General features: G+C 40.4%; 1 protein-coding gene across 3 annotated transcripts in view; it reads right to left on the reverse strand.

Moving 5' to 3' along the window:
- Positions 1-7,003, reverse strand: part of SDK1 (sidekick cell adhesion molecule 1) — a 387,985-nt gene extending 380,982 nt beyond the window's left edge. For all 3 annotated transcript variants that reach the window (XM_065644569.1, XM_065644568.1, XM_065644570.1), the window contains exon 1: positions 5,646-7,003. In XM_065644569.1, coding sequence (XP_065500641.1) covers positions 5,646-6,117 — 472 coding nt within the window. In that variant the 5' untranslated portion in view covers positions 6,118-7,003. The remainder of the gene's footprint in view (positions 1-5,645) is intronic.
- Between the last annotated feature and the right edge of the window lie 9,556 nt (positions 7,004-16,559).

The following is a 16,559-nucleotide window of genomic DNA, read 5'->3' on the forward strand; positions in this document are numbered from 1 at the left end:
ACTTTCTTTAGGAAGACTCCACCTAAGAGTGGGAGAAACTCAATGAAAGGGCCTTTCAGAGAAGAAATCGAAAGTTAAGTCTTCTAAATCACCCCTCTAAAGGCACTAACCTTTCTATTTTCTACCCAGGAACAGCAGCCTCCACATGTTTATAAGAAGTTACGCAGTGTACATTCCCTTGTGTTTTCCCTGAGTCTGAAAACTCTCTTAACAATTTAAACCGATTTTAGTGACGACTGCCAGGGTCATGTCCCAGCCATGCATTCCCATCACCTCAATGCTTGTGTGACCCTAGTCTGAGCTGGCTCAGGGAATAAACAGCTGAAAATTAACTTCAAAAACACTTACCTAAAAAAGCCAAAATCTCAATTTTTAAAATTAGCGAAGGTGCCATTTGTATTACACAGCAGGGGCATTTCACAGATAAAACATATGACTAGCAACGGACTAGTATATATCCTAGTAATAGATTTTTTTTTTTTTGGTAGCAGGGCAGAACAAAAAATAACTTAGTAAAGCTAAAATGTTAGTGCTCAAGATACAGTGTACAAACACCATGTATGTCTAGAAGCCAAGACTTTGTATAAACAATAGATCTTACAAAACCAATCGTTTATGTTTAAAAGTAATTTGGTATGCATATTAAAATAAAAAGGTCTTCCCTCCTCAGCCATGTAACCCCTTGAACTCAGATCTGCAAGTGCTACATGAACTAATTCCTGTAGAACCTATTAGAAGTTCCAGGGTCATGACATTTCAAAGGCCATGTCCATAAAAGAATCCAAGTTTTACTTATATGAAAAAAAAATTCATCTCATCTATTTAACATCTATTTATAAACTGAGAGAACAAATCGCTTCACATAAGAAAGCATGCCAACTACTACACATATCTAACTTAATAGATTTAAGTAGGGTACATGTAAGGCCACTTACCAGAAGAGTCCTAGGGAATGAAAATTATGTAATTGGCTGAAATAGTCTGTAATGAGACCAACATCAGCACAGGCAGAAATAACTCCAGAACTCCCAACTTCTTTGGGAACAGACCTTTCATGGAGTTGTATTTTTGTTCCACATGAGCTATATGGGTGGTGAAGGGTCATCTTTGAGGCACATGGAGTGAAGCGTCTTTATTCACTAGAAAATACTCACTCACTAGTCAGAAATGGAAACCAAGTCTCTCCAATCACCTGCTTTCCAGCTGTAATAACTGTAAGTAGTCTAATCCAGTGCCACTCTGTAGCTGTTAACAGTTCGCCCTTTAGTCCACACAAAAGTCATCTTGCGCTGAATTTAAAAAGATTCGAAGTAAATGAAAGATGGAGTCAAGCATTGACAAGAAAACAAAAGACTGAAAACTGATCAATGAGCAGTATTCTTAGTTCTGATTAATGTAGACAGCAAAATATTATGTATCAATTTAAACTTAAGCATAATGCACATGCGTAAATAATTCAGGTTAAAGATGCACAAGCTATCTTAAGTCTGTCATTTTCAAATCTCTGCACAAATCTTATAAAAATTATTCCAGTTTATATAACTTCAAGAAAATGCCATTTTGAAAAGACCAATAAATCATCAATTTGTTCATAAAAACTTAAATATATATTATGTATGTACATAAGCAGAGGGAGGAAGAAAAGTCTACTTCTGCAATGAACTCAACATGAGCAAGATTTTGCTCCATGAGGAATCTAATTGCCTCTAGTCTGCCCACAGATTCATTACAGCAAAAAGGTCCAAGTGATCAAATAACTAGTCCATTCAGAATGTGATGTTCCGGTAAAGCTGTATACGAAGTTGCTAAACACGTGAAAATATTTTATTTGAATCAAGGGTGCATTCAAGACTTGTACATATGTGCTGGTAAGAACAATAAAACAATAAAAAAAAAAAAAAGCCACCATTAAAGGACTATGACCCAAGAACACAGATTCCCTTCTGTTCTTTTTAAGTGACGTGAAAGTCACACAGCGTAACTGCCACAGCCTCTCTCCATATGTAGATATCAAAATCACCTTAAATGCACATTCGGGTACATGTAGAATTCTAAATAACAGATTGAATGAAGTAGCATAAAATTGGTGCAAAACTACGAAAAATCAGACAAGCTTTTCTTTCTTAGTATTTAAAGATACCTATCTCCTGCTGGAGAAGCTTAAAGCTTTGCACTGCTTTTATCTGATTTAAAATCATTCTGAACAACAGCCATCAATCCAAAGAAGTATATTTTCTAAGTATTCTTTCACTCTTCAGCAAAAGACATTGGGAAGGTACTCCAATCCATTAAGATGCATGTAGAATAGCCTCTAGCAACTTCCAACCTATTTAAGTAAGCAGAATTTTCCTATTTCCATACAAATATTCTAGTATTTTAGTAAACATTTTGTACCTCAGTAGGCATCAGTCTTTGTTGATCTCATAGATCATAAATTCCAATCCTGCAATGAGCTCCATGGATTCCACAGCACTATGCCCAGGCATGCTCGACCACTGAGCGAGACCAGAGGTCACTGCAGGGTGATGTTCTTCCTAGTACTGTAGTTGGTTACTGCGTCGAAATGATTCACTTTTACCACCACCTTGCAAATTCTAATTTGATCATTATAATGATTATCAATTAGCATCTCATCACTATTTGATGACACACAATGACTTGTGGCTAACTAGCACCCAATACTTCAATGTAACAAAAACGCCATGAGAAGAGGCATCATGGCAGAGGCCAGCAGGCGGAAAGAACTCGGTGAGCAAAGAAATGGGCAACAATTCTCAGGCTCTTACAGATTAGTTTTTCCGACAAGCTTCCCATTCACAGACGGGTGAGACACATACGTAGCGTGAACGTGCATCAATGCAGCCATGGCAGAAGTGGGAGAACCATCCCAGGCCACAACCTTGGTCACCTGTACGCTTCTTCCACCCAGAAAATCACTCCCATAGTGAGAAGGTCTGCGCTAACAACACTAAGGTTCAAAGAGAATGCTTTATTATTCAGTACAATAAACCATTGTATGTTTCCTAATAATTAAATTCACTTTGAAAGGGAAAAAGGAATCAAATAAATCATTATATCTAATTATGTAACACAACTACCAGAAGACAGAAAAGCTGAAGAGCTAGGTACAAAATGAATTTACAAGTGGTTTTATCTACAGCTTGCCTCTAGATCTGCTTTTACATGGATGATCATTCAAGTCCAGAGAATACTCAACAACCTGTTGCAGTTGAAAATCTTTTCTTCCATCCACCTTACAGTATAAAATTCTTAATCTCAACAACTTCCTCATCTGTTTCCTATGAACTAAGAATCCGAATTTCGATATGCCTGAAATATTTCTAATTTCTTTAATGTTGAAATAGTTATTATAGAAACTTTAGCTGCTTAGAGCATAGTATTATGACTCATTCAGAATAGCCATGGCACATATATTTAGAGTGTTCATGTTTTATCTGATAAAAAGATCAGACTCATGTAATTCTCTCATGCATATGACCACATCTTTCCATTAAAAACTTTCTGTGGCTGCAGCACAAATTTCCATTTTCATAAAAGACTTTTATAAAAATTGTCATCTTCTCTCTAAAGTAAATTTTTGCATAAAAATGATGAATGTATTAGAATCCATTCAAATTCAGAGTGCAAAAAGAAGCTCAAGTTATAAATGAATACAAATGTTGTGAAAAGCTAATAGAAGCACTCTGCATTATGACTTTCATGTTGCTTTCTGTGTCAAAGAATCTTTAAAGGAATAACCGTAATTTGCATTTTCTGCATTATATAAAAATAAAAACTTACTCTGTTTCTGCATTATGTAATTGTTTTATCGTTCATTGTTTCATGTCTTCTAAACTCCATACCTTTACCTGCACTAATATTTCTCAGAAATAATGTGTCTTATTCTTTTTGCTTCCCCTCCCCCTCTTAAATACTGATGGGTGAAACTAAGTTGGTGTCAGGACTTTTCTTTAGGATAGTTTCTAAACACTACATAGCTCCCTGAGATATATATTACCTAAAACTGATACTACTGTGAATGCTTAGTAATCTAAAATATGCTATTGAATTTTTTTTCCATACTATGCACTCAACAAAAGTTTCAATTCCCTTTCTAATCTAAGATGATGGCTAGTTTACTACTAAACCACAGCAAACTGTTTTACTTAGTTTCAGGAATCAACTAAATTGATTCCTGAATCACTGGGACTTAAAACTGCCTTACATGAAAGATTTTGCATTTTTAATTTAAACAGCAAGAACCATCAGCATTTGCCTTCCAAAATGAAGCATCATGTTGGCATCTATCAACAACTACCAAAAGAAAAAAAAAGTTACATGAATTTTAATTTGCAGAGAGAATTATTGCAGGTATGTCTTATTTCAGAACAACAATACCCTGTTAGGGCTTGCAGGCCTCAGCTTAAGTAGTTTGGGAATAGGAATGACAGCACAAACAAAGCACTGGAAAAGGTTTATGAGGGTGGAGTCCATTATTAAACACTGAATTAAAACTCTTCTGTACCCTGCGGCTCCAAACTTTCAGAAGATGCAGTAGGAAACCCCGAACAGACAAACTACTGCGAACTTGGCTTATAACCCCTCTTCCTCAACACACAAGCCCATCCAGTTACTAAAACTGAATGCACCGTTGTTCCCTATGCACTACCTGAAAACAAAGAACTAAAACAAAGACCATTCCCCTTCATAGAGTTTTAACTTCCGCTTTTAATAACTAATCGTCCCACCCGACACAGTTGTGCATTGTACAACACAAACCACTCCAGTCAGACAATGCACACAGCAATAAAACTCAACCCAGCAAAGAAAGTGAAAGCTGCGTTTGTTCAGCATGTTATTTGGCGCAGCCAACTGTAATGCTTCAGCCTGCCATTTATTGTTTACTCTGTCAGAGGATTATTAAGAATTAAGCTGCATTTGGCAATTTTTTGAGAAGGGAATTTACAGGCAAAGTAACTGACACTTGATATTTAAAGTCTATTGGTTGACTCTGACCCTTCATTTACAAGTGACTCATTTGACTGCAAGGATCTCTGATGTGGAAATGCTCAGATACGAATCAATCGCAGTTTTTGTCTCGGGTAAATGTTACTTGGCAATCCAAAAGAAATGAACAATGTTCAGACCGAGGTTCACATAGAACAGCACTCATATGTTTAAAGAATTCCTTTTACATGCCTGATTTAGTTCTAGTCAGAGGATTTATGAGTCCCCTTCTCCTAATAACTTATCTCAGTGCACAGTGTTTTTAAACACACACACACACAACCAGCAGTTAACTCTTTTGCTGCCTGAAAGAACAGAAATGTAGGGTCGTATTTAAGTAAATAAAAAAGGCAGTTTGGTTCTGATAGGGCGAATGATTCTCTCCGCGGGGAGGGGGGAGTAGGAGAACGATAGGATGAGAAAGGCAGGGAAACATGTAGGTACAGTTTGCAAACCCCTGTTTCATAAAGAAATGATTGTGTGTAAGAAACAACCGTTCCTACACAAAATCAGCCCAGTGCAAAAGCTGCAGTTTACCTCTGATAAAGTAAAAGGGTTTCTCTGTACCCGAGCGAGATTCCTTTCCTCTTAGAAGACAGATGCAGCAATTCTATAAACAAAAATGTCTCTAGCCCTACCTTGTGCCAGTGCTTGCAACATGTGGAGCTGAAGCAACAGAAACGCCCACCATCCCCGACAGAAGATGAAACAGAAGTTTAACTTTATCATCATTCCGCCTCGCCTGCTATTCCTTCGGGCAATAATTTTGCGATCCACCTTTCTTTCAACCGTTCTTGCCTCACTGATCCCCATCCGATCCGACTGCCTGCCACTGCTGACAGCGCTTTGGTCATTGCTCATTCCGCACCCCGAGGCCGGGCTCTCTTTGGTGGGTTGGGAACATCGCCCACTGCCTTCACACCGGAGTTTTTGGAGAAGAGAAGCCCCCACTTCAGAAGAACGGTGGACTCTTTGATTTGTGCTCACTTCGCCTGCAGCCCGAAAGCAGCACTCCCTGTGCCTCCCAGTATGATTATCGCCACCTAAGTCCATGTTTCTTGTGGAGGTATTGATTGCACCAAAACAACCAGTCAGAAATGTGAAACACATGTTTCTCTGCACTGTCACATCCAATGCCTTCAGCACAGAGGGAGTAAGTTTATAGGCGTCAGTATTCCAGTAAATCCAAATCCTTCAGCACATCGCCAACAAAAACAGAGGAAGACTGATCCATCTTAGCCACCAGCAGACAATCCAGAGAGTACCTTTCATACCACAACGATGATGCAAACTGTTACCCCTGTGATTTTTATGAAGCGTGGTGAGTTTTCCAGCATGTGTCCCATTCTCCTGTAAAAACCTTGCAATGGAAGTGTTAAATTCTCGCAGAAGCGGGGGGCGGGTTGGGGAAGCGTCAAGGAAAAAAAAACCTAATTGAAAGTGTCTCGCTATTCCTTGCGCTAAGGATTTATTTCACACAATTTCAAGATTAGCCATGCAGACAGAGTAGTCTCCAGATATCCTCGCAAAGCTCTGCATAGTTTATATTAATCCGATTTTCCTTTGGATACAAATCTCTACCGTCAATAGAAGGGTCTGAAGGGTCCTCAAGCAGGTAAATTGAGCAGCCCTGCCCGTGATTCCAGCTCGCCGTGCAGTCACTCAGCCCCAGGCCAGCGGTGTCAGCTCAACTCAGCCGGAGGTGGGGAAAACCTCAGCTGATCGTATCTCCCTCCCGCTCCAAGACCAGTGCTGCTCTCTTTTCTTGCAGAGAGACCACGACAAAAATCTCTAACACGTAAAGCGCTTTTCTTCTGCCCGGCTACGGACGAAGCAATGAAACAAATCCTCAGCTGGATAGTGCCCGGGGCATGGGGGAGAGCAAATCTCCCGAAACAAACAGCAACAAGGTGAAATCCTTCCAGCTTCGCTTAGATGGACTCCTGCTTTCCTTGTTTATACAGCCCAGGGATCCTGGTTCTTCCTCTGAGCGTCTCTCCCTTACAGAAGCTGTAAACACAAGAGGGAAAGCGCTATCACAGCGGCAGCAGCGGCGGCAATAAAACCCTACAGAAAAAAAAAAAAAAAAGGCGCTGGAGGTTTTACATTTAAACAATGCATCGGGTATTGTTTCAGTCCCGCCTTCCGTAAAGGGAAAAGTTTCGTGGGAGATTCCCTCCCCGCCCCTTCTTAGAAAGAAGGAATGTGAGTACTTATAAAAGAAGTACCCCCGGCATAAAACCAAGTTAAAAACAAAGCACCTAAGCGCGAAGTTGGTCAAACAAAAATCTCGCCCGCTCTCCTCTCCCCCCTCCCCTCAACTTTCCTGGGCCCCCTCAGCCCCGCGCGGTGCTGACCCTCCCCCGGCCGCAGGCTCGCGCTCCGCCCGCCCCCCGCGCGCCCACCCGCCCGCGCGCCCACCTCGCCGCCTCCGCCCGCGCCCTCGCTCCCCGCTCCGCTCCCTCAGAGCTGGCGGACGCGCCGCTCTCCGCTCCGCTCCCTCAGAGCCGGCGGACTCCCTCAGACCCCGCTCCGGCCACCGCTCCCGCTGCCTCACCTCCCGTCTCCCTTCACGTCTCTCCCGCACACACCCCCCCCCGCCGCCCCTCCCGCCCTAAACACAAGCCGCGCCTCATCCCACCTTCTCCTGACCTACACCTCAACGGGGCTGTGTCTATGTAGGGGAACATCCTTCACGGAGCTCAGGAGGGGGGTACCGGGTGGGGGGTTGTGTTTGTGGAACTGTCAGGACGGGGCAGGGGGACGGTATTTCAGCACACGGTTGCCCGCCAGCTCGCTACAGACCCCTGAGGAGCAGCGCCCCCCGACCCGCTCACACAGCCGCGGCGGGACCTGCCCGCAGCCGCCTCGGTAACGCTCCGCTCCCGCCCCGCCTCCCCCGCTAGCACCGCCCCCAGCCCGGCCGCTGATTGGGCGGCAGGCGCGCGGGGCGAGGGCGTAAGAGCCGCGCTCGCGTAAAGCGGGAGGGACGTTGCGCGCCCGCTAACGGTTGCGCGCGTGCGAAACCTGAAGGGAGGTGGGGGATGGCGGCGCGTGGCCCTCTCTTCCCCGCGCTCGCCAACGGCCGCGCGCGTGTCCCCACCCCCGCGAGGGGAGTTTGTCCCGCGCCCTTTAACGGCCGCGCGCGCGCCTGGCGGGATCTTCTTCCCGCGTCCCCGCGCCAACGGCCGCGCGCGCGCCTGGCGGGACGTTCTCCCGCGTCCGCTGCGCCCCCTAGGCCTGTGCGGCGGCGGCGCCGCTGCTGCGGTGGCAGCTGCTGGCAGGGGGCACGCCAGGCACGCCGGGGCGCGTCTGCTCCAGCTTGTGCATTCCGAGCAGCTTTTTTTTGTTTTCTTTATTTTTGTCAGCGAACAAGGAAAAATAGCAGGTATGTGTCAAGGCCAGAGAGCCTGGAGGTGCAAATTAACCCCCCTCTCCCCCCCTTCCTGCTCTTTGTGTTGCGTCTGATTCAGCCTGCGAGGTTGGCAGGCGGCGCGGCAAAGTTTCCGAGCTTGGTTTGGCTTTATTCCATGAGTTTAGCAAATGTTCGAGTTGAAGATTGGCAGCCTGCTTCTATCCTTTTTTTTTTTTTTCCTTTTTGACAAGTATCTCTTGTGATAGAATCATGCAGGCAAGCATAGTAAATTGCTGCATCGAATGCGAGGTCATTTTTTCATATTATTGACAGCGGGCATTGTGTTTAGCACAAAGGTATATTATCCAAGAAAGCACCTTTTTCTCATGCATTTTATAGTGTAAAACGAGTTAAGCATCTTCACTGCTCCAGCACAGGTGAGCAGCATTTACTGGTCCCCTGGCCGTGTCCCCCTTGCACCTGCTGCTCGTGCTTCTCAGCTGCACCCTCTGCTCTCCAGGCCATCCCACCCATGCAAACCACTGCTCAGGTTTTCCTCTTGACCCTCCTTTTGTATCTCACAGGTGTTTCTTGTCTGCCAGATTGTCACCTACACAGTTCCAGTATCTAACAGCTCATTAAGATTTCTGAAATCTCTTTTCTGCCCTTCCTTCTTGCATGTGAAAGTTTGTTGCTCCTGTACTCAAGAAGGTGCTGCACTTAAATTCCTCTCCTGTCACCTTTTCCTGGTAACTAAAAGATATGAGCTGTACCTCAATAGCCATCTCTTCCTTGCAGTCAACAGGGTGTAAATACCAGTTCTGTTGTATCTCACATGTCACGCTTTCCTTTTTTTGTGTGTAGACCACATGAATAATTATCTACAGATATCAGGACCCAGCGCTTATGATTTTCCCTTCAATATGTCTGTTTTGAGAACAATGCAAAGCGGACCCAGATTGGTTTTGGCTGTGTTGAGAACTGACCTCGAGGAAGTAACAATCTGTGGGTAAGTCCCATTGTGCCATTAATAGTTGTTAATTTACTGCAGGATGAGGAAACTTCTTATTTAACTAGTAATTTTGGGTGGGGCTGATTTATATTAACTGGAAATTGAAAGTATGTTTAATTGTGTGTTTGGTTGCTTTTTTAAAGAATATTTAATTGTGTGTTTGGTGGTTGCTTTTTAGAAGTACTGTTAACAAAGGAGCATAAGGCTACTGATGGAAACTTTAAGATTTCAAATTCAGTTTGATCTCTGAGAAGGTATTTAGTGCTTCCTCATCAGTTCTAAGGGAAGCAACTTGCGGTGGTTATATTAATGTCTAAGTCTGCTACAAGAGTCATTGTCAAACTGTTAGGTCTTAAAACCAAGATGCTACAGAAGAGAAATACTAATTTGTGTTACCTTGTTTAATTATAGCGAAAGCTTTTTGCCTCTTGGAATTAATAGATTTTCCTTGTAGCGCTTTAAATCTGTTAAAGGTTCAAACACAAGAATAGGAAGCTAACTTATTTTTGTTATTGAGGCCTTCCTTTGAAAAAATTACTTAAATGTGGTAGGATCTCTTACAGTTGCCAACTCCATTTTGGGTGAAATGTTTTCAGTTTATTTCTTTATTTTTAACAATAACTGTGTCACAGAGGACAACATTTGTGGAGGTTTGTTAATATATGCCTTGTTTGCAATAACTGTACTGAATTGTGTTCAAGACTGGAAAAAAAAAACCCGTGAAGTCTTGTTATTGAGATTAGTAAAACCATTTCACTATTTTACTCTCTCTGTTCTGTACCTGCTCTTCTCTCTCCTGCGTGCGTGTAACAAGTGAGGAAGTAAACCTTTAAACTCAGCTCTCCCACCTGAAAAAGCAGGAACAACAAATCTGGTGCTCATAAAGACAGAAAAAGGGAGGGGATGGGTTTTCAGGAATTTTAAGAGTAAATAAAAGAAGCAGCAATGTAGTTAGTTTCAGGTGGAAAAAAGGAGGTAGAAGTTTTTGTCCAATTACTCTTGTGTTCTGCAATGAGGTATAAATGTGATAAGTCTTCTAAGGTCTGCAGACTTTCGTATAATGAGTACAGAATGGTGGGATATTTTATTTACAGAACTGGTGAGACAATGAGACAAAAGAGAAAGGAATAAAAGTGTCCACTCCTCAAGGCAGACACCTTAAAGAAAGCTTTCTAGCCAAGAAAACAGAATCATGCAACTACTTCCAGAGGAAAATCTCAATGTTCTACAACCTTAATTCTTAGTTTTCCTTTTACAAGACTTTATATCTTCATGGGTATAACCTGGTGACTCTTTTTAGCATTTGGAGTTTAGTTAAGTTCCTTTAGAGAGAGCTTTCTCATGTACAAATATCTTATATGCTTTTTTTGAGAGATGCAGCAGGTTGTTTGGATCTGGTGTATCTCCTGGTGCAGACTCCAGTTCTTACAGTCCAAGTTGTATCCAACTGGGGTGTGAATTACACCAAATGTGAAGTTTTTTTGACAGGTAATTGCTATGGTTTCCTTGCTTATTTTAGTCCTGTAAGCCAAGTAATTATCTTGCATTCAGTCTTCTACAAAAAAAAATAATCACTGATTAATTTTGTGTTATGTGGTATTTTCCACTAGTGCGCTTTTTTGGATGATGACTCGCTCTTACTGGCAAAGAGAGAAACTCTTACCAAAAACTTTGGAAATGAAATGGAGTGAGATATATATACTTTATATATATACTTTAATGGCCAAAATCGTAATATACTTTTGCAACCTAAAAGTTAATATTCACTAGTAAGCTCATCATAAGCAGTGTAGAATAATATTTCTAATTCGTTGTGTACAAGGGTTTCCTATAAAAAGTGTAGATCACGTGGGTACCATGAAAACACTGTTTTGTGGTTTGGTTCTACACTTCGATTTTCGTTCACTCAGAAACTTAAAGTGCAAAACCCAGGGGAAGCGATTGCATTGACTACCACGTGGTTGTCCCAGGAGGTTTTTATATTGCTTTTCCTTTTCTCCCAAGAGGGACAGAGCTTTAGAAAACAATGACTATGTGAGCAGAAAGTAACTTGCTTTTAAATGGGATTGTTTTTCAGCATACTAAATCAACCTGAATGCAGTAAATTATTGGGAGGGGGCTAAAATCTTCCTTAACAAGGGTATATTCCCAAGGGTCTCTAGCCAGCTGCTTTGCTTTTATGGTGTAAATATCCATCTACATCAATAATAAACATTGGAAGAGAAGAAAAAAAATATCACATTACATAGCTGGGGGTCTCAGGGGAGACATTAAACAATGACTTCACCACACTTCTGGAAGTATCTTCTGCAGCGAACACTGTTGCAAGAACAAGAAAAACTCCCATTAAATTTTACTGAGCTTAAATAAGTTAATATGGTGTCAGTTATAAAGCCCCAAAACAAGCAGAATGACAGATTTTTGTTTTCTCGGTGTGGTTTGAATTTACATAAAAGAAATTAGAATTAGATTTATATGCCTTTTAGGTCCGTCTTTAAATTCAGAAATGCTAGCAAATTCGGAGTTAAATTCCTTTGCTTGCTGCTTAATGTGATTGTGCTGAGGAGTCTGGGAACAGCCCAGGTGCTGTTCTGAGGCACAGCGGTAAGTGTTGAGGGCAGAATGAATAGATTGCAATCCATGTTTCAGGGCTTTCCTGAGTCCAAGAGCATCCCTGATAGAGCTGTAACACAATGTGTTTGGGTTCAAAACCAGTTAAGCTGATAGGGACGCTGTCTGTACAGTCAGGAGAAGCGTTTAGTGTCGTTTCTCAATTATCCCATCTTCTGTATTATCCCAGTGTAACAATAGCCTTTCCCATTTAGCCATCAGAACACATTCACAATGACCCAGCCACGTTGCCCTGCTGTGTTTTATGGAGAAGAGAGTTAGCGAAGTAACATAAAGGATCAAGACAACAGGTTCTGTGTTTTTTGAAATGTAGACGTTTGAAAACATTCTTAGAGCCTCCCAGAGGAAGACTACGGGGCCTGTAATGATTCTACTCCAGACAAGTTTGGCTGGAATGTAGAGAGAGATCTTATTTTAAGAAGTCTGTGTCTTCAAACACCAGCCGGGCCGGCTGGCCAGCCATGGGTTGCCGGGATCTCCCTTTCATGATTCAGGTGACGCCGCAGGCATAAGTGACCTGAGAGCTTTGAGGAATGTCTGAAATTGCCCATAAATACAGGGGAGGACTTTGGACAAAGACTGAATCTTTCAGTTGTACCTAACCTTTGTACTTCCAAGCGCCATCTCGATGACTTTCTCAACCTTTTAGTTGATCAGGAGTGAAATAAATAAAGCAGAACCTGAAACCATAAGTACAAAGAGAGTCTACTAAATTGCAACTTATGGTAATATTACTACTGAAATGCATTAATGCATCCACTTACACTTGATCAGAGTAGGTAGAAGACTTTCAGAGAATACCATCATACTATAGGGAGTGTGGTGTTACCTGCTTTTTTATTTTTTCCCCTCCTTATTTTTTTCTTCAGAACTGAACCAAAACCCATCTGCAACATTCAAGGTACTGCTTCTGCAGGTTGTGTTTCAGGTGGAACGTAAAAATTTAAGCACTTTGAAATAAGATTAGATTTCATAGTGTTTTCCACTTTTCAAAGTGTGACTTTATTTTAAAAAGAAACACTGAAGTCATTGTATACCATGCAAGATCCAGTGTGATTCCTGTTGGTTACAGGTTTTTTTAATTTCCTCATCTTCTTGCACTAAGATGCTATAATATGACCATGGTTTCACCTGGAAAGGATGTTGGTTCAATGGTTAGTGAACTGATTGTCTCCTATACGATTACTCACAAAGATATTTTGAAGACTTAAACAACGGTCTTGCAGTCCCTGAAAAATGTTTTAGTAGATTGTGTTTTTATCAAGTGTGTGGGTTATTTTCAGATGCAGTATAAACACCTTGTCTTAAGTAAGCAAAGATACCTATTGAACATTTTGTGATGGGATTACATTATTACTGTGAAGCACAGTGTTAAATGTATACATGGAGATCACATTCCAAAAATAGCATATACTTGAGATACTGTAATTAATCGAGAAATGCAAAGTAATAGATGAGTTAGCTCATAATTACAATCCTGCATTTTTCTGAGTTGATCGACATGATTCTAATGGAATAATGTTAAAAGAAAAATCGCATTTATTTCAATGTGATAAACAGATGACAAAAAGGAGCATGAGAACAGTTACTACAAGGGCTTGAGCAATCACAGCTACTGAGTGGGATATAACTGAACATCTCAGCCATATTACTGCTGTCGTAGTCTACAATTTGCCCATCATAAAATAAATAGGTCATGAAATGAGAAAGTAAGCTTTAAAGAATACATAGAAAGTATTTACAGTGATTGCAGCATTTGCCACCATAGTTATATATATATATATATTTTTTTTTTTTTCTTCCTTAGGCTATGAAAAGGTATTGATTAGTAGTGTTTTAAATGAAGGTTCAAATCCAGAGGAATCTGCTACTATGGGAGTCTTCAGCAGAGAGTTTTCTGCCATAGTGAGACTGTTGCTTGTCTTTTAGTGACATTTTTGCTTTATAAATCTCTTGGCCCTGCATGCTTGTGTATCCAAGAATTTTCCAGATTTATTGATGACTGAAGTAGAGACATCAGGCTTAGATCCTATAACTCTGATTTGCAAAAATAAAAAATGGACCAGACTCTGTCAGTTCAGGGAGGTGAAGGATTAAGAGGATTAACATGAGTGAACCAGCTGCTTTTTATGAAGTACTGCATAAAATTAAAGTTGTCCCAAAACATTTTTTCCCCCAGTTATTTGATGCAGGGCATCTTCACCAGCAGGTTCTTATCTTTAGCAGCTAAAATAATTTATTTGTCTTCACTCTTCTCCTTGGCCGCATCCTTGTGTACGTCAGCTCGCCCCTTCTCTTGACTGACTGTCTATAATTCAACTGGCATCTAATCAGTGCTGCTTTTCAAGACCGGTGCTTCTCACTGCTTCGATTCTTCCTTATGAGCTTTTTTCTTTTTTTTTTTAAGGTGATCAAAAGCAATTATATCTTTGAATCTGTTCAAGATAGGACAAGAGCTTTCTTTTCTACAGGTCTTTTGTCATAATTCTACTAACAATTTAATTTTGTAGAAATCCAGACTGTGGACACGGACAGTACATTTTACTGTTCTTGTAGCTTTTGCTCAGTGTTATTATTGGTGTTCTGTGTTCAGAAGGGAGGAATCCATCCTAATTATGGAAGTTTTATCTTAATTTCCATAGCAATTAAATGTTATTTTAAAAGGCTAATCTAAAATATTTTGTAAATGATCCACTTGGGTGACACCCTAGCACCTTTTTTGGGAATGCTGAGAAAATGTATTAATAAATGTGTACTAAGGTCTTTTTATTTGATTCAGATTCAGAATCTCACCTTTCTGTAGGAAAAGCAATATGAAATGCATATTCCTTGGAAAAAACCACCCACAACAAAGAAATTCACACCAGTGGTAAATTTTGACAGCAGCAGAATATTACGATTTGCTTTGACTGCGGTAGCTGAAGTAAAGGAGAAATATTGGAGTAAAAATAAAACCATTTTTATTAACAAAATTTGTTTTAAAGTAAGTAGCAAAGCTTTGTGGTTATTTACATAGAAACCACTGATTTTTCTTAACTACTCTGTGATGCATCTATGCAGTAATTTGTAATGCTTATACTTAAAGCAGATGCCAACGTTACTCTTCAGAGAGTACTCGGAACAGAGCGAGTGTGAGACAGATGGACGCAGAAAAATCAATAGTTCAGAGAACTCCATCAGATGCATGCATTTTGCATAGGTCAAGTTTGATGAAACCTAAGTTTTATGGATCAACACTTTTGATGTAAATAATTCACAGTAATGGAAAAAACCCACTAGGCTTATATGGGATGAATGTAAATACACTTTCAAAATAATTGTTAGTGAGTTATAATATGATCTAACTCTTGTAGTTGGTTTATACATGTGTATGGTTCTACTAATACACGGGTGTTGGGACAGCAGAATATTTTATATTTTTCTTTCAGTAATGAGTTTAGCAAGATACAGAAAACTTCATTAAATTTAAACGGAGTGGCAGTTTCAGTGCAATAATGCTACAGTTTTCTCGCTTTTTAAATTATTAAAAACTCTGCAAATCTTCATGGTAATATTTAAATCTGATCTCTTTCCTGACTTTGTATGGATATCATCAGTTTTTAAGTATTCCAAGATTAATATAATACAGCTTTCCTTTGGGAGCAGCTTCACGGTGCTCTCATAGGTACAAGAGGAAAATGTAAGCACAAACCACAAGGTGTGATTATATGATATATAAAGCACCCGGTAATCGGGACAGGACTCCTGTTGCATTAGCAGTGAAATAAAGTAAGGCTCAGCCCAGTCTGGATTGTTACAAAGAAGTAGAACTTCTTATCTAACATCTTAGCTGAACTGATGTAACTCTGCAGATTTTGGTGGTGTTTCTTAGGTTTATACTGGTAAGGTTAAAAAAAGCAAAGGAAGTTATGTCACTTTTCCTCAGAGTTATTGGGATTCCACATCAGACACTATGTAAGATCAGAATAAGGGCTGCTGTGTTTTGCCGAGAATGTTATCATTGCTTTTTATGACATTCTTATAAAGGAGCTTTTTAAATCCCCTCACAAGCACAAAAATTAAGCAGGTAAGGGCGAAATTCCAATATTGAGTTGTAACTTGGATTCGCTCACAACTGAACTAAATTATGAAGTTTATGAACCTTAAAAACCTATAAAAGCCTAAATATTAATAACTAGGGATAAACAAATGGAAGGAAGGCAGTGCATACATTAGTCCTTATGGACAGAATTCTGGTGTATTTTTCTTCTGTGTTTGGAAAGAAGTAGTGATGTGTTTCTTTGTTAGTCAAAATACTTTGAGTCACAATGAAGAACGCAAAATACCCTCAAGTTTGTAGTGCTTAGACAATAGAATATAATACAATGCCTGGATATACCAGGAATTCTTAAAACAGTGGCCTAAGAAGTTCTGTGAACTGTGTTCTTTTTAAGGTATCTTGAACTGCCATTGACAGTTCCAGAAGAGTGGAAAGAAAATCCCATGTTGTGTGAAAATTTTAAGGTTAAACATGGTGCTACAACTAATCCCAGACATGTTAATAGATTGTCAGTT

The sequence above is a fragment of the Caloenas nicobarica genome, chromosome 14 (genome assembly GCF_036013445.1).
Source record: "Caloenas nicobarica isolate bCalNic1 chromosome 14, bCalNic1.hap1, whole genome shotgun sequence".
In the NCBI taxonomy this organism is placed as follows: domain Eukaryota; kingdom Metazoa; phylum Chordata; class Aves; order Columbiformes; family Columbidae; genus Caloenas; species Caloenas nicobarica.